The sequence below is a fragment of the Aquarana catesbeiana genome, linkage group LG01 (assembly GCF_042186555.1).
Source record: "Aquarana catesbeiana isolate 2022-GZ linkage group LG01, ASM4218655v1, whole genome shotgun sequence".
In the NCBI taxonomy this organism is placed as follows: Eukaryota; Metazoa; Chordata; class Amphibia; order Anura; family Ranidae; genus Aquarana; species Aquarana catesbeiana.
The window spans coordinates 245,612,697-245,636,140 of NC_133324.1; the positions used below are offsets into that span (position 1 = coordinate 245,612,697).

At 42.1% G+C, this 23,444-nt stretch overlaps 1 protein-coding gene across 2 annotated transcripts in view; it reads right to left on the reverse strand.

Moving 5' to 3' along the window:
• The window catches only part of HIP1R (huntingtin interacting protein 1 related), a 244,671-nt gene that overhangs the window by 128,010 nt on the left and 93,217 nt on the right, over window positions 1–23,444 (reverse strand). Inside the window, exons 2-10 of one of the 2 annotated variants that reach the window (XM_073627456.1) lie at window positions 18,433–18,496; window positions 14,603–14,745; window positions 12,800–12,856; window positions 12,045–12,125; window positions 11,881–11,957; window positions 8,936–8,997; window positions 5,318–5,458; window positions 3,936–3,993; window positions 681–756 (exon numbers count right to left, since the gene is read on the reverse strand). In XM_073627456.1, the coding sequence (XP_073483557.1) occupies window positions 681–756; window positions 3,936–3,993; window positions 5,318–5,458; window positions 8,936–8,997; window positions 11,881–11,957; window positions 12,045–12,125; window positions 12,800–12,856; window positions 14,603–14,745; window positions 18,433–18,496 (759 nt within the window). Of the gene's footprint in view, window positions 1–680; window positions 757–3,935; window positions 3,994–5,317; window positions 5,459–8,935; window positions 8,998–11,880; window positions 11,958–12,044; window positions 12,126–12,799; window positions 12,857–14,602; window positions 14,746–18,432; window positions 18,497–23,444 lie in introns of those variants that run through there. The other variant, XM_073627465.1, reaches the window with a different exon arrangement.

Here is a 23,444-nt window from a genome sequence, read left to right on the forward strand (position 1 = left end):
CTTCAAATCTTATTTTTTCTGGGATTAATTCTTTTTTTTTGGCACTTTAATTTTGTTTTTTTGGCACTTTGATGGTCTGTTTAATCATTCTGACCTTCCCACAAGTTCAGTCCTGTTGTTGTAGATCTCTTTCTGCTTGCATGTTTACCTTTTTGTGAGATCATGTGAATTTTCTACAGCTCAGGGCGGATTATAGGTGCTATTCAGGCGTTTTTACAGCGTTTTCAATTCATTTCAATGGAGAGGGGCGGTTTTGAAGCGCTTTTTTCAACGCCCAAAAGCTGCTCCAAAGATTCTGCTTGCAGGACTTTTCTCAACACCCCGCCAGCGCAACGCCTCAGTGTGAAAGGGTCCATTGAGATGCATGGGGAGCGTTTTATTAGCGTTTTATGAGCGTTTTAATAGCTTTATTTTTAGCACTAAAATGCTGCAAAAACGCCTTGGTGTGAAAGGGGTCTAACAGCAGTGCAGTCATAAAAGGCATATTCTTTAGGGGTACAATTTGCTACAGATGACGTTTGCCTCGACTTCCACTTTAAACGTAAAACCCAGCCAGCTCGCTGACAACCTTAAATGTGCTCATCACATGCTGAACAAGTTCATAGCAGTAAATACTGGGTCAACCTGCCCAACAAAAACCACAAGTACAATTATGTGAAACAAGTGGTCATTAGACTTACATCAGGAAGGCGTGGTATCTGAATAAGTCGTTTGAAGTATAACATGTCAGATGCTCGTTTTAAGAAGTTTTTCAAGCTGTGGGAAAAGGAGAAATAGTGATACTATATGGTTAATGCCTTTCCCAAAGTTGAATACATAGAAATTATTTCAACTGGTGAGCTGAAGAAAGTATTTTTAAAGTATAAGTCCAGCCAACAGCCAGGGCAATGCTTTATTATCATTACGTGGAGCCTGGCAGGCCAATTTAGCCACTGGCTTCTTACATGTCTATGATTCGCTTTAAAATTTCCATGCCATAATTTCTCTGTTCTTCTTCACCTGAGAATTTTGGGTGTGCCCACCCTCCTTGCATGTTCTGTACCCTTTGGGTGCATGGTCTCTCTCAAGAGTGAAGACCCAGGAATTGAAGTGCAGATCTCTCTCTCTCAACCGTAAAGCAGGGAGATAAACTGCTAGCAAGTTTAACTTGCTTGCATTTACCAAAAACTAAAATATACACAAGAACCTAACAGAAGGTGAACGGTCATAACTGTAATAATTTAAAAATGATACTAAAAAAGGCAAGCCTTTGTTTTATTTAAAATAAAAAAAGGTCATAATTACTTGCTCTGTGCAACGATACGGCACAGAACGATCCCTTACATCTGTTTTGGAAGTCCCCTGCCAGCACTCTCCGCCCCTACTTCTTATGAGTGCCCCCTTAGAAAACCATGTAGTGAGAGGGCACCAGTGGGGGAACCCTCCCGAGCCAGACTGTGTGCAACCATAGACACATGCAGTGTGGCTCAGCCATGTTCCTCGCTCTCAGCTTACAGTATTCGACTGACAGCAGCAGGAGCCTATTGCTCTCGCTGCTGTCATTGGCTCCTGTGAGACCAGGAAGTTTGGGGAGCGGTGCTGCAGATGGGAACAGCAGTGGATCGTGAGCGGAGTCAGGTATTTAGGGGCAAAGGTAGGTGGGGGTTGGGGGTGTGAGTGAAGAGCTAGTGGAACATGCATTAGGGTAAAAAACGTTTTGTCTTTGTAAAGACTTTAAACATTATCACCATCTTTATCCTGGTTCTCCTCCTACCTATCTCAGCGCACTTTCAGTGTCACTTACAACTCCATCTCCTCCGCTCCCTTCCTCTTTCTGTTGGGGTACCCCAAGGCTCCGTCCTTGGGCCTCTCCTTTTCTCACTCTATACCTCTTCCCTGGGCCAGTTGATAACCTCCCATGACTTCCAATACCACCTCTATGCCGATGACACACAGATCTATCTCTCCACTCCTCAACTCACCCCCACTATCTCCTCACGGATCTCAAACTTGCTGAATGACATATCGGTATGGATGTCACACCACTTCCTCAAACTTAATCTTTCTAAAACTGAGCTTGTTATATTTCCTCCTTCACGGTCCCCCTCCTGTGACTTCACCATTAATATCAACAACACAACCATTGGTCCCACCACACATGCCAGGGTCCTGGGTGTAATCCTTGACTCTGACCTCTCCTTCAGCCCCCATATCCAATCACTGGCTAAATCATGCCGCCTTAACCTCCGCAACATCTCCAGAATTCAACCCTTCCTGACTAATGACACCACAAAGCAACTTATTCACTCCTTGATTATTTCCCGCCTCGACTACTGAAACTCTCTCCTTAATGGTCTACCCTTAAGCAGGCTATTCCCCCTTCAGTCTATTATGAATGCTGCTGCTAGACTAATACACCTCACTAATCCGTGACTGCTGCTCCTCTCTGCCAATCCCTTCACTGGCTTCCCCTACCCCACCGTGTAAAATTCAAAATGCTAACCATAACATACAAGGCCATTCACAACATCGCCCCCATCTACATCACCAACCTCATCTGCAGATATCGCCCAAATCGCCCCCTCCGCTCCTCCCAGGACCTCCTGCTCTCTAGCTCCCTTGTTACCTCCTCCCATGCTTGCCTTCAGGACTTCTCCAGAGCCTCTCCCATCCTCTGGAATTCCCTGCCCCAGTATGTCCAATCAGCCCCTACCCTGTCCACCTTTAGGAGATCCCTGAAAACTAATTTATTCAGGGAAGCCTATCCCATACCCACATAACTGTCCCTGAGCCACCCCCATCAAATCATTCTTTGCAGCTATTACCTTTTGTACCACCACCCCCTCCCTTTAGAATGTAAGCTCTACAAGCAGGGCCCTCCTGTACCTTTTGTATTGAACTGTACTGTAATTGTTTTGTCCCCCTTATACATTGTAAGCCGCTGCGTAAACTGTTGGCGCTATATAAATCTCGTATAATAATAATAATAAATCTTAAAGTAGAACGTTAGGCAGACAATTAAGTCCAGCTAGATCACTTCAGTCTGGCAGGTATAGCTATGTAAAACATTAAAAATAAGTGTCTACACCATTTAAAGTAATACACTGTCTCATCCAGCTCTGCACATGCTCAGTTGCTCTCTATTTTTAGGTACTGTGTCGAATATGTAGAGGGCGACTTCCTAACAGCCTAAATATTTAAAGAGATTGTAAAGTCTTTTTTTTTAGTTACAAATAACCAAGGTATACTTACCTGCCCAGTGTAATGGTTTTGCACAGAGCAGCCTGGATCCTCCTCTTCTTGGGCCCTCACTCCTGTTAAGTGCAACCCAAAGCAAGCAGCTTGCTATGGGGGCACCCAAGCTGAGCTACAGCTCCCTGTGTCCATTCAGACACAGAGCCGTGGCCCGCCCCGGGCCCCTTTCTCTCCTCATTGGCTGACTGACTTTGACAGCAGAGAGAGCTGATGGTGCTGCGCTGCTGTTTCAGCTAATGAGGAGGGGAGTTTCGGGCAGCCGAGACACTCCTACAACATCGCTGGATAGAGAGGGACCTCAGGTAAGTAATTAGGGGTCTATGGTCTGCACACAGGCGGCTTTTTATCTTAATGCATAGAATGCATTAAGATGAAAAACCTTTTGCCTTTAAAATTACTTTAATGCTGCACAGGGACTCTGGGCTTCAGCAAAATGGCAGCCTCCAGCAAGAAGAAACAGGAACAATGCTGGAGGAAATTCACAGTACACACTCATTTTGGTAGCATAATTATTCATGTAGAATCTTATTTTTATCAAGTTGTTATGAGTAAAGTGCTGCTTTAAGTATTAATGTAATAAAAGCATGTTTACTATATTTAATAATTTAGACCATTCAAAAAAAAAAAAAGACTGTATATGTGGCCAAATAATATCAGTCAAATAAAAGTACTATCAGTAGAGTTGGAACAGTCATACCCACCTGTGGAATTGCTCATGAAATCTGTCTCTGTGCCCCTGTAATGTATCTGGAGGCAGACCTAGCATAAAATAAGAACAAACAGTGCATATATAAGATGTCCTCTATAGCACTGGCAAAACATGTCAAAATCTAATGTAACTGATTTAAAGGAGAGGTATGGGATAGGCTAAATAATTAACAAATACTCCCATAATCATGAATTGGCTGTTATTTCTTTCCTCCCTCATTTAAATTTTCCAGCAGGTGCACTTAATCTATCATTTATGTCCCTGTAACAGTCAATTTGCTATTTGAAAGTTTAGAGAGGATAGCTAAAACTTTGGCTATCCGTCCCCTCGCTACTGGCAACAGGCAAAGGCACACACAACTGAACAGAAAACTGGTTCAGGCACTGTGCATAGTTTACAATACATAAGTAGTATAGATATGGCTGGATCGAGAGGGAGGTGTTGGGGAGGGCTGTAACCCCCATTTCAGTTGTGCCCCTCCATCCTCCATGGAAGCTGTGCCCATTGGGCTCCGTCTCACATCACCATACTGCACACAGTCTGAACACAGGCAGCACACAGCTCCTCTCTCCCTCCTCCTATCACATGACACACAGCTCAGATCCATTCTTTTACAGACAGCCTCTATCTGCAAACTGTAGATGCCTGCTATGCAGCACAGACCTTTTTATCTGGGAAATTCACAGTTCAGAACTGCAGCATAGCAGGCAGCTATATAGTGTGCAGATAGATGCTGTTTGAGAGGAGTGGGGGAGAGCAGACAGTCCAGAGCCTAATCAAAACAGAAGAGAAGGAAAGTTGGATTCAGACAAAATTGTCAGCATAAGAATCCTGAGGAGACTTTAGCCTTTATTTACCTTGATTTTAACAGAAAGAGTGCACTTCTCAGAGGGCTCAAAAGAATATTTTTTTTGTATTAGCAGCTCACAGGGATAGGATAAAGCTAAAAAAAAAAACCCAAAAACATACTTCTCTTTTAAGCTCCACGGCTTTAAATATTTGCTCAGTGTTATATCCAAAACACCCTTGTACATATCAGATGTTCTGATACCAGAAAACTTCTCAAATATAGGCCCTGGAGCTTGCATTCTCGTGAGCAAGTCAAATTCCATTTACCTGTGCTGGCTGCCCTTTAAAAACCATATATGAAATGTAAATGCCTCAACATTTACTAAAGTCAATCATATGGTGAATATAGCCTAAAATTCAGAACAATCTTCGTAAACACATCGATATGGAGGGGGCAATGGCTGATGTAGTCTACCAGCTCTTGCTTTAAACTTCTTTACCAAACTCACAATAACAAGGAAGGAAGGAAGGAAGAAATTATGAGAACATTTTTTACAGGGTGTAAGAGACATCAAATCCACTTACACGAGTGCAACTTGAACATCAACTTGACGGTGTAGTGATAAAGATGACTGCAGTCCTGAATCACCTGTATAAGAGGAGCCAGCTTACATTGTCCGGATGACATCTGGGAGACCGCAATGGCACTGTTCAGCTGTCTGATAACTGATCATGGAAGACTATGTTACTTCATGCAGCATACATTATATAAAGGTACTCACACTGAAGTACACTAAGCCATTGACAAGTGCAATGAAAATGTGTTCTGTAAAAAATAGCGAAGTCTTTTGAGGAGCTTTCACTAAAAACTTCCAATGCTGTGAATGAGAGCTGCAGCTCTTAAACACAAGCAATTTGGTTGTTTACCCTACCCTCCTCTCCCCTTGGTAATTCACAGAATGTTTTGAATTTTGTGAATGGCACAAGGGGACAGGAAGGTCAGAAAAACAAAAGAATGGCTACTGTATAGTCATAGCACAGGAAGTTTAGTGAAAGCTATATTATCCAGATCAAGGGCAGCGATCCTGGAGACAGAACACAGCATATGAACCTTAACGATTTGTTAACGAACAAATAAAAGAATAGGGGATTTCACCATTAGATAACATTAAAAGCGACATTAAACCCAAAAACAAAAATGTAATATTTTGTAGTTTACCAATTATTAGATGTGGTGGCTACATTCGTTTATTTTATCCTCTGTTTTCATCTGGTCACCTGGCCTGTAACACACTGGATCAAGGAGCACCTTTGAACAGCAACATTGGCAATCTGGGGGAAGGGATGTTGGCTGGACTAGCAGATTTACACTAACAAATTGAAGTCACATTCCAGCCAACACCGCAGTTACACAAGTTACAGTAACTTATTTTTTTCTGTTCAGATAAACAAAAGCTGATAATTGTTAGCACACCTGTCAGTGATAAATGATTGATCTTAACATTCTTAATACATTTACAGGACAGCTTGTTCTATTGAAAAACAACACAGACTTACTGGCTGGATCACCGGTTAAAAATAAAAGAAAGAAACCCTAAAAGAGAAAACGAATGCAGCCATTAAGAATTGGTAAGCTGCAATATAATAAATGTTTGCTTTTGGGTTTAATAGCACTTGAATGAAATGAAATTGGCAAAAGCTACTAAAAAGAAAAGTAAACATTTTAACTCTGTTATGAAAAAAAAACCGCACTGCTTTGTCTACAGAAATATTAATTTTAAAGTGTCATTGCAAATACCACAAAGAAAGGAGATACAGCCAATATATTACTGCGACAAAGGGAAAACATCAAAGGAGAATTTAAAAATAACTCTTTACGCTGTTACGCCCAGTTACTGGCTGGAGGCATGAATCTTCTATCATTGCCTCCAACATATAACTACAGACAACTTACAGTTGTTATCTTTCAGTGCATTAAGTAAAGTCAGTGTTACTATTGTAATGTTGTTATTTACGGTGACATTTGTCTCATATCATTGTTTATTATAACACGTATAAATTGTACATTAAATGCTGATAGTAATAACATATCTTTCTTAGGAACTATTATTACAATGCAAAACATCTATGCAAGTTTTTTGATCAGCAAAATGACAGAGTTGATCTTGGGATTAAAGCTTAAGTTCACCTTAATCATAAAAAATATATTTTTTACATATTTTTACATTAAAAAAATGTGCATTTAATATTTTTTCTCACAGGAGCCTGAAATGGATCAGGGGTGCAATGTCAGGCTCCTGCAGACAAGCCCTGCAGTTTTCAGCCTATACCTCTGATATGGGCGGTTTACAAGCTGCAGGGCTTGTGACTGAACTAGTGCTCACCAGCGCCCTCACAGTTCATTGAGAACTGCAAGCCATCAGCTGCACTAGCTGACAGCACTTTTAGTTTTCATTCACAGATCGCTGTGAATGAACACTGCAGATGTGTGAGCGAAGCCCTGCATAACCTTGCTATTTTCAAAATGTGTCAGTGGGTGCACAGCCCAATACTTCCTTCTGTAGAAAGCCCAAGCGAAAATGATGCCCATTTATACGCTATAAGCCCTAGGAAGTCTCAGAATGTCACCTGCGGCAACACCTGTCAACTTAGGGAGCAGCAAGATGGTGGTATAAGGAGAGTGCAATGAGGCCTTCCCAGAGATGTGGGTCAGACCTTTCATGGGAACACAGAATATTTTCAGGGAATCCAAGGCCCTGATCCACTCGCTCTGGTACTTGGTCAGAGCCTGACCCATGACTGCCAATGTTTAATGGGAAGGCACCTCCTTACCACACCCTGTCCTGTGGGACTGCACAGTTTCTTCACTGACTTCGATTTGGCAAACCCCAAATATTTAAAGTCTGGGCTGCTCCACTGCCTTGGACCTTTAGAGCACCCGCCAGTGACACACATGATGCAAGTACCCAGATGCGACACCTGTGAGACAGGTCCCGTTAAGTCACAATTTACAGGCTAGCCCTGCTCCTATCTTTGCATGGGGTCTGGGTACAGTCGGGCAGTGACCTGAGAATGGACACCTTGTGCTGGAATGTGTTTTGGCAGATGCATTTTAGATTAATACTTGATGGAAAAGATCACTAATCATCACTTCCATAGAAATGCATCCATCACCTATGCACACTAGCAAAAAAAATGAGGATCACATAGTGGGAAGGGTTATATAAGGGAGTGATAAAGTGACTGTAAAGGTATTTTATTGTTGCATGTTTTAACAAACACGCCTATACTTACCTCCTCTTTTCGGCTCACCCTCCAGTGCTCCTGGCCCCTTCTTCCTCTGTCCAGTGCCCCCATGCGAAGCCACGCCCCATGGGAGCACTCGTGCGTGCTTGCTCCTGAGCCCTGCTGCTGCGTCCATTGACTCTGCCTTGGCCCCCGCTGCTTCGTCACTGGCTTTAATTGACAGCACTGGGAGCCAATGGCTCCCGGTGCCCCAGCAAACCCAGTGAGACCTGAAAGTGAGGGGAGAGAAGAGCTGCAGATGTGCACAGCACTGGATCGAATGAGGGCTCAGGCAAGGAGGGGAGGGGGAATGCTGATGCCTAAACACTTTTTACCTTATGCAAGGAAGGCATTAAGGTAAAAAAATGGTTAGGCTTTATAAGCACTTTAAAGTTTTGAGTTACTTTGCCAGTGTTCAATCAACTGAACGTGCAGCATATAACCCCCATCCATTATGACTGACAGCCTGTGTCCTGTACAGTATTCCAAGAAAATAATTTTACAGGCACATAAGAAATCCAATTTTTCTCTTAGTGAAAATACCTCTTGCCCTTCCCTCCAGTTGTCTGTGCTATCAGAGCCAAGTTAAGACTCAGGAAGACAAAGAAAAGTGACTGTAGCAGACCAAACTATTTCAATAAAGTATGTACTAGCAACTTTTGGAGCAACTCTGCACCAGAGCAGGGGTTTCTGACATCTCCTGGATCGTCAAGGTACAGAGTTTTTAGGCTCTGAAATAAGGCTCAACTGCTAAATCACTGTGGAGTCACAGCTGGAAATCATGAACTCTGACAGTACTAATCTACAAGTACTCTCAATGAACAGGATGATACATGGGGCAAGAATGTGTTCAGTATAATGTTCTATTCCAGACTAGACAATAATGGATTATGAGGTATGTGCTGAAAATCTACTTACCAGCCTCAGCAAGTTTAAGCTCACAGTCCATATAATCAAACATTTCTACTGTTAGCTGGAATCTGTTACAAACACAGCAAATGTTAAATGACAGAAATAATAATTAACTTAAAATGTAGAACTGAGGGCAAATTTTTTTTTTTTATTTTGGATACAGTAAGGGAGGGCAAAATCTACTGCCATTTTCCTTCCATCTTTAGTCCTATTGGGACTAAACCTCCTGTTCCATAACCACAGTAGGGAATGAGAGAAAATCCATCCAAAGTGAGTAAAATCTCTGATAATCACCAGGATCACCAATAATTGTTGTCCCCATTTGAAGATTTCCCCTCTATTCCTGTTCTGGTGACCACTGCAAAATTTTGGGATTTTTTTTATTCTTGATAATAATAATGGTCACTAAATCAAAAAGAGGGTGAAATTCTCTAACGGGGACACAGACAGTAATGAAAGCCTGACAGGTGTTATAATCCCTCCCCAAAAAAATAAAATAAAAACGATGTCTTTGGTTATACTTTAGCCAGCCGCTCCCCTTCACAGCTCAGCGCTCCAGTGGGAGCTGGAGGGGAAGACCAGAGAGCCAGTGATTGACAGTCACCAGCTCTCTGCTCATGTAACACTGAGAATTGACCGATCTGCGGTCTTTGAGTGCTCAGTTCTCAGTCTAAGGCTACTTTCACACTGAAGGCGGTTTTCAGGCATTTTAGCACTAAAAATAGTGCCTGTAAAGCACCTGAAAACTGCCTCTCATGCCTCCCCAGTGGGAAAGCCCGAGTGAAAAAAGTCCTGCAAGCAGCATCTTTGGGGCGGTTTGGGAGCGCTGTATACATCTCTCTTAAAATGCCCTGCCCATAGAAATGAATGGGCAGCACTTCCGAAGCGCCTGAAAAAGCGTTTCGGAAGTGCCGCAACACAGGCGGTTTTAACTCCTTCGGCCGTTAAAAGTGCCCTGCTAACGGCCGAAAAGCACCGCTTAAACAGTGCTAAAATGAGCAGCGCTTTAACGCTAACGCGGTGCGGCTAAAGTGTGAAAGTAGCCTTAGAGCTGGCGGGGAACATGCTGCATCCACTTGGGTGAGTATTCATTTTTTTTCCCGTTATTCCATACTTCTCTTTTAAAATGACACTAAACTCTCTAAAAAAAAAAAAAAAGATATTCAACTATGTACCCTTTCTGTTTTTGTTGCTGTCATCCGACTTCGTGTTGGAGGGTGGCTACATTCTTTGTCCATGGTCCCACCGTGTAGGAATATAGCCACCATCTCTTTCTTGCTCCAGAGAAGTATGAGTGACTATGGGATTTTTAGTGTGCACCCAAAAGCAGAACTTCCGCTTTAATAAATCCTTACTCCCCAACATGCCACACTTGGCATGTAAATTTTTTTTTTTTGGGGGGGGGGGGGGTACCTAGTTTCACAGGTACCCAACTCCCACTTCTGCGCCTGGAGCCGCGGTGCCAAGCAGAAGTTCTCTCCCTCCCTGCAATTTTCTGGGACACGTCAGAGGTCCCAGAAGATTGCCTAGCCATTCACAACGTGCAGCACGACTAACGCATGTGCAGTGCGAACCAGGTTGCGAAGGGAAGGCTGTCACAGCTGGGTGCCCACGCTTACAATGCCAGCGCCGTGGAGAGGGGTGAGGCTTCGGACGGCCGCATCACTGGACCGTGGGACAGGCGAGTATGTGTTTATTAAAAGTAAGCAGCTATACTTTTTGTAGCTGCTGACTTTTAATTGGGTGGAACTCCACTTTAAATGAACCAAAGAGTTCATTTATTATGCCTTCAATCAAAGGCTGCTAAAACTAAGTGGAGGAAAACTCTTCAGTACTCAAGATCTCTAGGTTATGCTCAATGTAATTGGACACAATCCTACTACAGTATATTTCATTTTTTTTATTCTGCAAGATCACAGATTCTTTTAATGTATGATACTCTCTAGTTGTTATTTTTATCAGGTACAACATGCAAAGTATGTGCACATACGGGACTTGTATTGATGGCATTAGTTTGACATGAGTTTTAAATGTTTCTGAGATCATTCAGAACAGATAGGTGCAGTTGACTTCCTTCAGGCAAATTTTCTATGCCCATACACTTGTATACAAACTAGGGATCGACCGATATAATTTTTTTCAGTTCCGATACTGATATTTTCGGCCACCTCTCAGGGCGATAGCTGATATTTGCCGATATTCTGTACATTTAAAATTGTTTTTTTTTTTTTTTATCACTGTTATTGCTGTCACAAGGAATGTAAACATCCCTTGTGACAAAAATAGGCAGCGACAGGTACTCTTTATGGAGGTATCAGGGGTCTATAAGACCCTAAACCCCTCCCTCTGCACTTGAAAGTATTCAAAACTTAAAGATCTGCGTTTTTGAATACTATTTTTTTTTTAAACTGGCACCATTAAGATGCCAGTAATCTGGGAAGTGATGTCATGACATCGCTTCTGGGTTACTAGATCTGAGACCCGAACGAAGTCTTCGGCCAGCCGGCGGACACGCCAGCAGGTTGCTCGGACCTCCCGAGGGGCAGCGGGAGAGCCAGGGCGAGCAGCGGAAGGCAGCAGGAGGGGGGGAATGCTGGTATTGGCCTGCAATAAATAGATCTTACTGATAATCAGAGCAGTGCATTGAGAACTACAAGTCCATCTGCTAAAGTGGCAGGCAGGACTTGTAGTTTATCAATTCACAGATCATTGTGAAAGAATGATTACTGTTCACCCCCAACAATTTTAAATGTGATGGCAGCTGTGGGAGAAAGGAACCCCCACCTGCTGTCACGGTGTAACAAGTAACATGTTGCTAAAGGTGAACCTATCCTTTAAAGCAAACAAAAGGCAGTCAACACAGGCCCATAAGAAAATTTATGTAAAGCAAAGTAACTATTCAAACATCCAGAGGAAGATTAAAATGCTACCCAAGAATATAAGCAACCTACATATTGTTGACATCTGTGCCAGCTGCTTTTTCAAGAACATCATCTGTCACTTCCAGGTTTGGAGGGAACTCCGGATGCTGAAGTACAAAATAAAAAAATCCAGAATTCTAGCAATCAATTAATAAATAAAAAGCCACAAGTATTACAAAAATGTGCGGTCATACCTTTGTGTGGAAGCTAATCTTATAAAGCAGCAGTTTTGTATAAAGAATTACAAGTTGTCCATATCGATCGTGTAAATGTCCCTGGTGGAAAATACAATTGTTATAAAACCACAATTTCACACAAGAAAAAAGTGCCATTGGTATAAAAAAACTTGCAGAGAACTTTGACAATCTTACAGTCTGGAAACTAGCATCAGCCAGCACTAATGTATACCCTTAAGCTGGGCATATATGTTCAGTTTTTTTTGTATTCAACCAGCAGGTCAAATGAGCAAAAAAAAACAAAAAAAAAACAAAAAAAAAAAAAAAAAAAAAACTTACAAATCCCTTCATCAAGACAGCGATGAGTGATGCAAAAATCTTTCCCTGAGCTATTGTATTCTGATAGAAGTGACTCACCCCCACAACAGAAAAAAATAAATCAGCGTTTGCAGCCATTGGCTGCAAGCACTGATCGAACGCAGGATTTCCAGCTGTTTGACAGAAGCCAGCCATTAGACCAGCTTCTGTTGAACAGACAGTGGTACCAAAAAAGTCAGCTAGTTCCCGCTGTGTGTACTAGGCTTTAAAAGAAGACAATCTCCTCAATTATAATCCCCCACCCAACAGTTAGAACAAATTGAAGCTGGCCACACACGACTGCCAGGACACTGTATTTTGACAGTGTCACCTGCTGATTGGCTGCAGTCACTGGTTCATGGACAATTTTTCAACATGTCCCATACCTTCCTCTCCATAAAAAGAGCACAACTCACCCATAACTCTCCAATCTCTCGGACATTACTGCGGTATCGCTGACAGTCTGCTAGAACCTACAAAATAACACATTTGGTAAAGTTAGCATGTTATTGAGAGCAGCTAAAATATTGGTATTTTATTGGTATATTGGTAATAACATATATATATATATATATATATATATATATATATATATATATATATATTGGTAATAACCCAAAAAGATCTGTATCTATCAAACATTGGGCTAATTTGTGGTGTAATGGCAAAGGCCCAAATCTGCTACTGGAAACTTACAAATATTCTGCTGGGGTTATTAGTATGGGCTTGTCCATAACCATTTTTTAAATTTTTTTTAAAACAAAGCAGAATTAAACCTCTTAGCTCTTAATGTGCTGTTATGCACAGTGTATTAGCACATTATGGCAGAGCGGTGCCGTAAATGCAAGTGGCCTGCAAAAGCCTGGCTCAGTGTACATTAAACGCTGACAAACAGGGAGATACTGTTATGACAGAGCAGAACAACTGGGTTCTTTTCTGATATGAAAATCCTACCTCTAGCTTTCTAGATTACTGAAAATTAGGAGAACACACATACTATAGCAATACATTTCATATAAAAAAAAATATATATATCTTGTACATCTGGCCCGAGACCCGTTTGTTTAAAGCTGATGTTCAGGTATGTATATTTTTGCATAGTTACCTTGGACCAATGTAAATGTGTGTCATACCTGGAAGAACCCAGAGGAAACTGGAAGATGCTGTAGTAGGCACTGCTATTGTAGTAATCCCCACTAGTGTACCATGCCTAGTGGCTGCCCTGATGCTTAGTACACCATATCACTTGGCATGGGCACCATTAACAGAACATTTTGCTTTTTATCAATGAATGCAAGGCTTTCTTTGGATTGGACAAGAAGGAGATTGCGACATAACCACCCTGCCTTACCATCCTATCTAATCAGAGAATGCTTTGCGTTCGTCGATAAAATGCAAGGTGTTCTCTGAATGGTGCAAATGCTGAGTGAGCCATTTCCTATTTTCACTAAGCAGCCGCTCATAGCAGGACCCAGTACTACATTGATTTCCAACTTCCAAGCTGGAAAATATGCTAAAAACCTAAACTTGAGCTGTAAAAAGATCTGCTAGATATTGCAAAAGCAAACGGTGTTATATATAAGGTTTTCTTGACAAGTAGGATATTTGTTATGCTAGAGGAGTTTTTAGAAACGTGGGTAGAGAAAGGAAAAAATAAGGAAGGGGTTCAGGCTGAGAAGGTAATGTCCTGCTGACTATCCATGGGTTATATTTCTTAGGGTTCATAATTAGTTTTCATGCATGTAAAGTAGAATGGGGAAGATACATTTTTTTAAAGAATATGTTACCCCAACAATTCCTGATTTGTACCTTACTGTACCATGTACTTATATGAAAAAGTACCATTCTCTTTGTATTGCTTCCTTTGTGTGAAATATCTGGGGATCCTGCAAGTCCCTCTGCTTTTCTATATAAAAAAATGACCACACTATGCAGGAGAGCAAAGCATAGTCAGTTCTCTAGCTTTGTTGGGAACTCAGTCTGCTCTCCTTCAATGATCAGACTTGTCCTGAATGATGACTTAGGCAAGCCCTGTGTAGCAGAGATTGTTAGTGGTATATAAAGCTTCCTACTTAACCCATCACCTAGGTCAACATCACTGCAATATAAATGAATTATGTTTATCAGTTAATTCAAACAAATACAAACTTGAATATCACCTACACATTTATGCTTTTAAACATTGTCCAGCCAATTAGAAAATTAGAAGAATAGCTCACATTCTGATGACCATCTCGAAGCACTTTATGAAGGACGTGACAGAACTTCCAACTCAGGATAGAGCTGCTGGGCAATGGCAGGCCAATGGCATATGACCAGAAAGTAAATGCTCCTTTCTCATGGTGCGTTCCCAGAATGATCCCTACATTGTTATTAAGAAAAACACATCTCTCAAAGCTCCTACTGAAGGACTAAGCAGGCTGCCAAAGCTGCTATTTATTTCTAAAAATACCAGTTTCCTGGCTGTCATGCTGATCCATAACGTCTTTACTTTGAGTCACTGATCCAAAAAAAAACCACATCTGGAGCATCAAATTTACTTCCTGCAAGTTTGTTCTGGGTCAATAACTCAAAAAGCACTCAAGGCCACGGTGGTTAGACAGCTAGCATTTTGGAAGGTCCTCAGAAATGACAGCCCCTTTGTTTTTTTCAATACAGATTAAAAAGGAATTTAAAGGGTTAGTTTACCTTTACCAAAAAACTGCCTATGCAGATAAGGGGCTTCTGTAGATAGAAATAATCTGTGTAGCATTGGCTGCCCTTGCTATAAGTGTAGGCAATTTACATGGCTCCCGAAGCCTGACTGGAATAACCCAAGACATTGCGAAGTGAGGCCTAATTGTTACTGCTGTCCTCCACCATCACAGGAGTGAGCTCACAAACACTGAGCTCAGAGATACTGCATAAGGGGAGAGAAAGAACCATGTGAGGGGGTTTTGAATCAGAGAAAAAGCTCACTTCTGCGATGGTGTAGATGAGCAGCAACAACTAGGCCTCACACAGCAACATTCTAGCAATGTCCTGGGTGATTTCTAGTCAGGCTTCAGGAGGCACCTATTGCAAAAGCAACTTTAGTCAGAGCTAAACATTTTTTTTTGTTTTTTTTATCTACAAACACCCCTTACCTGCATATGCCGTTTTTTGTAAAGGTGAACTAACCCTTTAATGTTATGAATAAAAGGTGTGATGTACAGCAGTGTTAATTTTAGCAGCAAATTTTGATTTGGTCTTAGTCTTTTGACTAAAATGCCATTTTAGTTTTAGTCTTCTGCAATTCTTTTAGTTTTACCCGTATTTAGGCGACTAAATTTCTAGTACATTTTAGTCAACTAAAATCATTTTAGTCAAGATCTAACATCTGGGACCTGTGTGTCTCCCAGAAGACGACGGGGCCATTCAGAAAGCGCTGCGTGACTCGAACATGCTCAGTAGGGAACCGGCTGTGAAGCCTGAAGGTTCCACTGCCGGTTTCCCTTAGTTACAATGACAGTGCCTGCACCCGAGCCGATGGAGGGATCAGCCCCGGGGGGGCGACATCGCAGGCTCCCTGGACAGGTAGGTGTCTTTATTAAAAGTCAGCAACTACAGTGTTTGTAGCTACTGCCTTTTTTTTTTTGAGGGTGGAACTCTGCTTTAAGAAATTTTGCAGGGACAAACTATATGCTTATACAAACTTAGTTCCATTCAAAAACACAGAACATTACTAACAAATAGCTACATAAAAAAATACATAAAAATATATAGGTATCTAGTAATGTTTGCCCTAAAGGAGGCATTAAAAAAACAAAAATCAAAACAAAAAAAAAACACTTACTTAAAGCAGAACTTTACACTAAAAAGTAAGTACCACTTTTAAGTCATCCCCCTTCTCTTCGCCTAGGTTATTCCACCAGAAGTTGTTCCCCCTCCTCTCCCTGCCCATAACCCTTTTGGGACGTGTGATAGGAAAGCTGGCTGTTAGGCCACAACTGGATTCCCACTCTAGACATACCAGCAAAGTATCAGGTCGGGTGAGGACAGCCCTAGAACCCTGGACAGGTTAAAGTAGAAATATGGGCAAAACTTTTTTTTCCATTTTGGATAGCGTAAGGGATGGAGATAACCCCTGTCAGATTTTTTTTTTTCGCCATTTCTGTCCCATTGCGGAGATTTCGCTTCACTTCCTGTCGCATAGCCAAGCAGGAAGTGTGAGGAAATCTCTGCAAATTAAAAGGAATTTCTTGGGGACGCCCAGCTCACCAGAACTAGTGACCCCATTGGAAGATTTTCCATCTCTTACTTTTCTGGGGACACCCCAAAATTTGGGGTTTTCTGTTTACTTTCAATGATAATGCTAAACAGGGCAAATAGAGAGGGTGAATCTCCTTAACGGGGCACAGACAGCAATAAAAATTGACAGGTGTTCTAATCTTTCTCCACTCTGTCCAAAACTAAAAATAAAGTTTTGCCTTTCGTTATACTTTGTGTCCTTATAATAAAATAAAGTTTCATAAACCATGGGATTTTTGAGGGGTAAAAACAACCATAAGCCATATGTATTCGTGTGTCCTTACCATGAAGCGTTGTTATTTTCCCATGGCCGCTAATCAGACTTTCAGGGAAAGTCTCATGCCAATTGGTGGTGGTGGAAAAGTAACTCCAGTTCATAATAAGGAACACATACACTCACCGGCCACTTTATTAGGTACACCTTGCTAGTATCAGATTGGACCCCCTTCTGTCTTCCGAACTGCCCTAATGCTTCATGGTATAGATTCAACAAGGTGTTGGAAATATTTCTCAGAGATTTTGGTGACATGATAGCATCACGCAGTTGCTGCATTTTTATCAGCTGCATATCCATGATGGGAATCTCTCGTTCCACTACATCCCAAAGGTGCTCTGTAGGATTGAGATCTGGTGACTGTGGAGGTCATTGGAGTACAGTGAACTCATTGTCATGTTCAAGAAACTAGTTTCAGATGACTGGAGCTTTGTGACATGGTGCATTATCCTTCTGGAAGTAGCCATCAGAAGATGGGTACACTGTAGGCATAAAGGGATGGACATGGTCAGCAACAATACTCAGGTAGGCTGTGGCGTTTAAACGATGCTCAATTGGTACTAAGGGGCTCAAAGTGTGTCAAGAAAATATCCCCCACACCATTACACCACCACCACCAGCCTGAACCATTGATAAAAGGCAGGATGGATCCATGCTTTCATGTTGTTTTCGCCAAATTCTGACCCTACCATGTGCATGTCCCAGCTGAAATTGAGACTCATCAGACCAGGCAATGTTTTTCTAATTATCTATTGTCCAATTTTGGTGAGCCTGTGTGAATTGTAGACTCAGTTTCCTGTTTTTAGTTGACAGTAGTGGTACCCGCTGTGGTCTTCTGCTGTTGTAGCCCATCTGCTTCAAGTTTCGATGTGTTGTGCTTTCAGAGATGGTATTCTGCATTGGTTGGTCTGCCCATTCTCCTCCGACATCAATAAGGAATTTTTGTCCACACAACTGCCGCTCACTGGATATTTTCTCTTTTTTCTGACCATTCTCTGTAAACCTTAGAGATGGTTGTGTGTAAAAAACCCAGTAGATCAGCAGTTTTTGAAATACTCAGACCAGCCCATCTGCCACCAACAACCATGCCACGTTCAAAGTCACTTAAATCCCCTTTCTTCCCCATTCTGATGCTCGGTTTGAACTTCGGAAGTCGTCTTCACTACGTTTAGATGCCTAAATGCATTGAGTTGCTGCCATGTGATTGGCTGATTTGAGTTACCAAGCAGTTAAACAGGTGTACCTAATAAAGTGGCTGGTGAGTGTATGTAAGGGCTCAAGTGTTGCAAACAATTAAACTTCACACCTCCACTGCTTGCTGCACACAGGGGCAGCAGTTCGGAACAATCCTCACAAAGTAATTGTAGTGTCACTTGGAAAATGTATGTGCATGCATTATAGTGCTATACATGCCAACTCAAAAAAAAAAAAAAAAAAAGAAAACAGATGCAACTTCAGCCAAATTCAAGTACAGAAGAAGGATAAACCATTATATATAAAGGATACGCCGGGCATGTTTCTCTTTTACTGGAGCTTCCTGAGCATTGATAGCCTTGCTGATGCTGACAGCCTGTAAAAGATGAAGGAAAAAAAAAAAGTTTATAAATTCTTACAATAACAGTAAGAATCAATATTAGGTAGCATTTTTTTCTGTACTAAAACAATTATTCCACATCAAAAACCTCATAGTCTGAGAAAGCAAATCAGAACTCCACCAAATGGATAAAACTGCTATGGGCACAACTTCACAAAAGGCTTATTATTTAGGCTTTCTTTCTACACAGCAATGAGTGGCTAATTTAATAGTATACATACAAAATCATCAATGCAGTGTAATAAAGAAGAAAAACCAAACCCAACATTCAAGAGCTGAAATCAGTGCTACAAAAAAGGCGATTTTCATTAGTATTTACAAAAATAATTTACAATAAAATCTGAACATGAAACTTACCATTCATACAGTCAGGTCCATAAATACTGGGACATTGACACAATTCTAATCTTTTTGGCTCTATGCACCACCACAATGGATTTGAAATGAAAGGAACAAGATGTGCTTTAACTGCAGACTTTCAGCTTTAATTCGAGGGTATTTACATCCAAATCAGGTGAACAGTGTAGGAATGACAACAGTTTGTATATGTGCCTCCCACTTTTTAAGGGACCAAAAGTAATGGGACAATTGGTTGATCAGCTGTTCCATGGCCAGGTGTGTGTTATTCCCTCATTATCCCATTTACAAGGAGCAGATAAAAGGTCCAGAGTTCATTTCAAGTGTGCTATTTGCATTTGGAATCTGTTGCTGTCAACTCTCAATATGAGATCCAAAGAGCTGTCACTATCAGTGAAGCAAGCCATCATTAGGCTGAAAAAAACAAAACAAACCCATCAGAGAGATAGCAAAAACATTAGATGTGGCCAAGTCAACTGTTTGGAACATCCTTAAAAAGAAAGAATGCACCGGTGAGCTCAGCAACACCAAAAGATCCGGAAGACCACAGAAAACAACTGTGGTGGATGACCGAAGAATTCTTTCCCTGGTGAAGAAAACACCCCTCACAACAGTTGGTCAGATCAAGAACACTCTCCAGGAGGTAGGTGTATGTGTGTCAAAGTCAACAATCAAGAGAAGACTTCACCAGAGTGAATACAGAGGGTTCACAACAAGATGCAAACCATTGGTGAGCCTCAAAAACAGGAGGGCCAGATTAGAGTTTGTCAAACAACATCTAAAAAAGCCTTCACAGTTCTGGAACAATATCCTATGGACAGATGAGACCAAGATCAACTTGTACCAGAGTGATGGGAAGAGAAGAGTATGGAGAAGGAAAGGAACTGCTCATGATCCAAAGCACACCACCTCATCAGTGAAGCATGGTGATGGTAGTGTCATGGCGTGGGTATGTATGACTTCCAATGGAACTGGTTCGCTTGTATTTATTGATGATGTAACTGCTGACCAAAGTAGCAGGATGAATTCTGAAGTGTTTCGGCAATATTATCTGCTCATATTCAGCAAAATGCTTCAGAACTCATTGGACGGTGCTTCGCAGTGCAGATGGACAATGACCCGAAGCCTACTGCGAAAGCGAAAAGGGTTTAAGGGAAAGAAGTGGAATGATATGCAATGGCCAAGTCAATCACCTGACCTGAATCCGATTGAGCATGCATTTCACTTGCTGAAGACAAAACTGAAGGGAAAATGCCCCAAGAACAAGCAGGAACTGAAGGCAGTTGCAGTAGAGGCCTGGCAGAGCATCCCCAGGGATGAAACCCAGCGTCTGGTGATGTCTATGCGTTCCAGACTTCAGGCTGTAATTGACTGCAAAGGATTTACAACCAAGTATTAAAAAGTGAAAGTTTGATGGATGATTGTTAAACTGTCCCATTACTTTTGGTCCCTTAAAAAGTGGGAGACACATATACAAACTGTTGTAATTCCTACACCATTCACCTGATTTGGATGTAAATACCCTCAAATTAAAGCTGAAAGTCTACAGTTAAAGCTATTTAAAAGTTGGCTAGTTAAAGTTATTTGTTTCATTTCAAATCCATTGTGGTGGTGTATAGAGCCAAAAAGATTAGAATTGTGTCGATGTCCCAATATTCATGGACCTGACTGTATACTGTGACAGGCACTAAAGACATCCCAGTATCAGGATCTATACCATACACACAGGTAAAAATCATAGAGCTCAGGATAGAAAAATACAGGAGAAGTTTTACAATGTTGATGCTTGTCGTCTTTCGTGGATCTTGGCTTTACACTCTGCCCCTTCGACTATTGTTTGCTATGCAAGCTACTACCGTGTTTTCCCAAAAATAAGACCGGGTCTTATATTAGTTTTGGCTACAAAAAACACACTAGGGCTTATTTTCAGGGGATGCCTTATTTATGGCCCCTCTTTTTCTCTTACCCTCTCAGCTCAGTAGTCATCATTATGACATCTTTAATCCCAAAATTAAACCTTTGTTAAAGTCATTGTAAAAATATGTAAGCCGTTTTGTTAAAAAACGATATAATGTCCAATGTGTCTCCTTTTGTAACTTTATAAAAAGATTATATAATGTCCAGTGAGTCTCTTTGTTGAGAACACCTATTTTACAGCGCCGCTGGGCACTCACGTGATCCGCCAGAGCTCTTCTTCCCCACTCCGAGCACTGCAGAGGGAGGGGCTGCTGGCATCAGCCGGGAGGAGAGGAGAAGTTCTCCAGAGGGTCACATGAGTGCCTAGCAGCGCTGTAAATAAGGTATTTTTGACAAAGTTACAGAGGGAGACACACTGGACATTATATAATCTTTTTACAAAACGGATTATATATTTTTACAAAGACTTTACTAGGGCTTATTTTCGGGGTAGGGCTAATATTGCAGCCTTCCCAGAAAATCACACTAGCTCTTATTTTTGGGGTAGGGCTTATTTTCGGGAAAACACAGTATTGCAGTTCTTTCAATGTCTACAGAGGCACATGTGAGGGTTGTCAACTTTGTCCAATTCTTTTTATTATAGCCATGGAGCCAGGGAAAATCACAACTGGATTTTGCCAAGTAAATTGATACCCAACATGTCACGCTTCAAAATTTCGCCCGCTCGTGGAATGGCGACAAACTCTTGCCCTTAAAACATGCAACCTATAGAATTTTTTAAACGTTGCCTATGGAGATTTTTGAGTTACTGAGGAGGTCTAGGGCTAGAATTATTGCTCTCGCTCTACCGATCGTGGCAATACCTCACATGTGTGGTTTGAACACCGTTTTCATATGTGAGCGCTGCTCATGTATGCGTACGTCTCTGCATGCGAGTTTGGCGGGATTGGGCACGTTTAAAAAAAATAATTTTTTTCTTATTTATTTTACCTTTTATTAAAAAAAATTGTGTCACTTTTATTCCTATTTCAAGGAATGTAAACATCCCTTATAATAGATAAAAAGCATGACAGGACCTCCTAAATATGAGATTTGGGGTCAAAATCGTTTTGATGCCGCTTCCGCCCTGCAATGGTATGGAGACGGGTAGGGGCCATCTTCCCCTCACTCGTCTCTGTACCAAGCGATGAAGAGGACCCGATTGCCTCCGCCACTACCGACGACTCCGGTAAGTGGCGGAGGGCACCGGAGATCGGCGGGATGGGGGCCCCCCCTTTCCCGCCGCCAATAAAAGTGACCTCGCAGCGAACCCGTAGCAGAGATCACCTTTATCGGAAACCGGACCGCTCACTGAAGAAGAGGATACCGGTAGATAGCTGCTGTCATAACAACGATATCCCTCTTCAAAGTGCCGACGTATATCAGCGTGAGCCGGTCCCAAGTTGGTTAAACATATACAAAGCATATCCCTCTAGTGTGTACTTGTCTCAATCCAGAGAATTAAGCGACATTTCTTTCTGCAGCCATCTATATGACAAGTTTTCCTGATACCAAGAGGTAAAAAGGTGGCAGGGGAGGGAGCTTCAGTACACAGTCTGTGACTGACAGCCTCAGCTCTTTTCCTATATGTTGTGAGAAGGGGGTGTGTTCCTTTCCTCCAATCGGCTCTCAGGTCTCCCCTCACTGAGCTCGGCAGAGTGTAACTTCTGTTCCCCGCCCCCTGCTTTTCAGAGCGCAGAGATCCTTTGTACATTCTGAGTTTTGATTGGATGTACAGGACAGATGACTGCAGATACACAGGTACAATTTAAAGCGTTTGTTACCCCAACACTTCATATTCCTGATATTTGCCTGCTGTACCATGTACTTGTATGAGAAAGTATGTGGTTCTTATTGTATTGCTTCCTTTGTGTGAAATCCCTAGTGTCCCAGCTAGTCACCTTGTTTTCCTATTAAAAACTGACCACGCTAAGCAGGAGAGCACATTGTGGTCAGTTTTTAGCTATGCTGGGAACTCAGTGTACTCTCCTCCAATGAGCAGACTTGTCCTGACACGCCCCCGCTGCACAGCCATTCACTGGGAAGCTCAGTCTGCTGCTGCTTCTCCTCCCCACAGCTCTTATGCAGCTGAGACCAGAGGGAAGTCGTTTCTGCACTACTTTTGGCGACTTCAGAGGCAATTTTAATAGACATCTGTGCAGGAACCCGCAGAGATGTCTCCAAAATCGCTCCCGAAGTCGGACTGAAACTCAAGTCAGCTGAACTCACACGATTTTAAACCTGCCTTCAGTGTGAACCCAGGCTAAGGGTCAGATGTAGTGATGGGTATTCATTTCCAGGGTCAAAGCAGTATTAAACAAAAAAACCAAAAAAATTTAGTATATTGCAGCTTTCCAATCCTGAACAGCACTGACACACGCAGGCGCCTGACTTCCCTATATGTGCGTGCGCCGTCACGTGACGTACGCACGCCTGGGACTTACTGCGCATGCGCACGCCTGCGGAAAACACGTGCCTGCGATGCCGCCATCACGCACGCTACAGCGTGCACAAGAGGGAGCAGGCTGTGCACGCACGTGCCAACTGCATGTGACCCGCCGCGCGGTCCCCAGCGGGAGCTTTTAGTCCGAATGCAACCGCTCTCTGAACC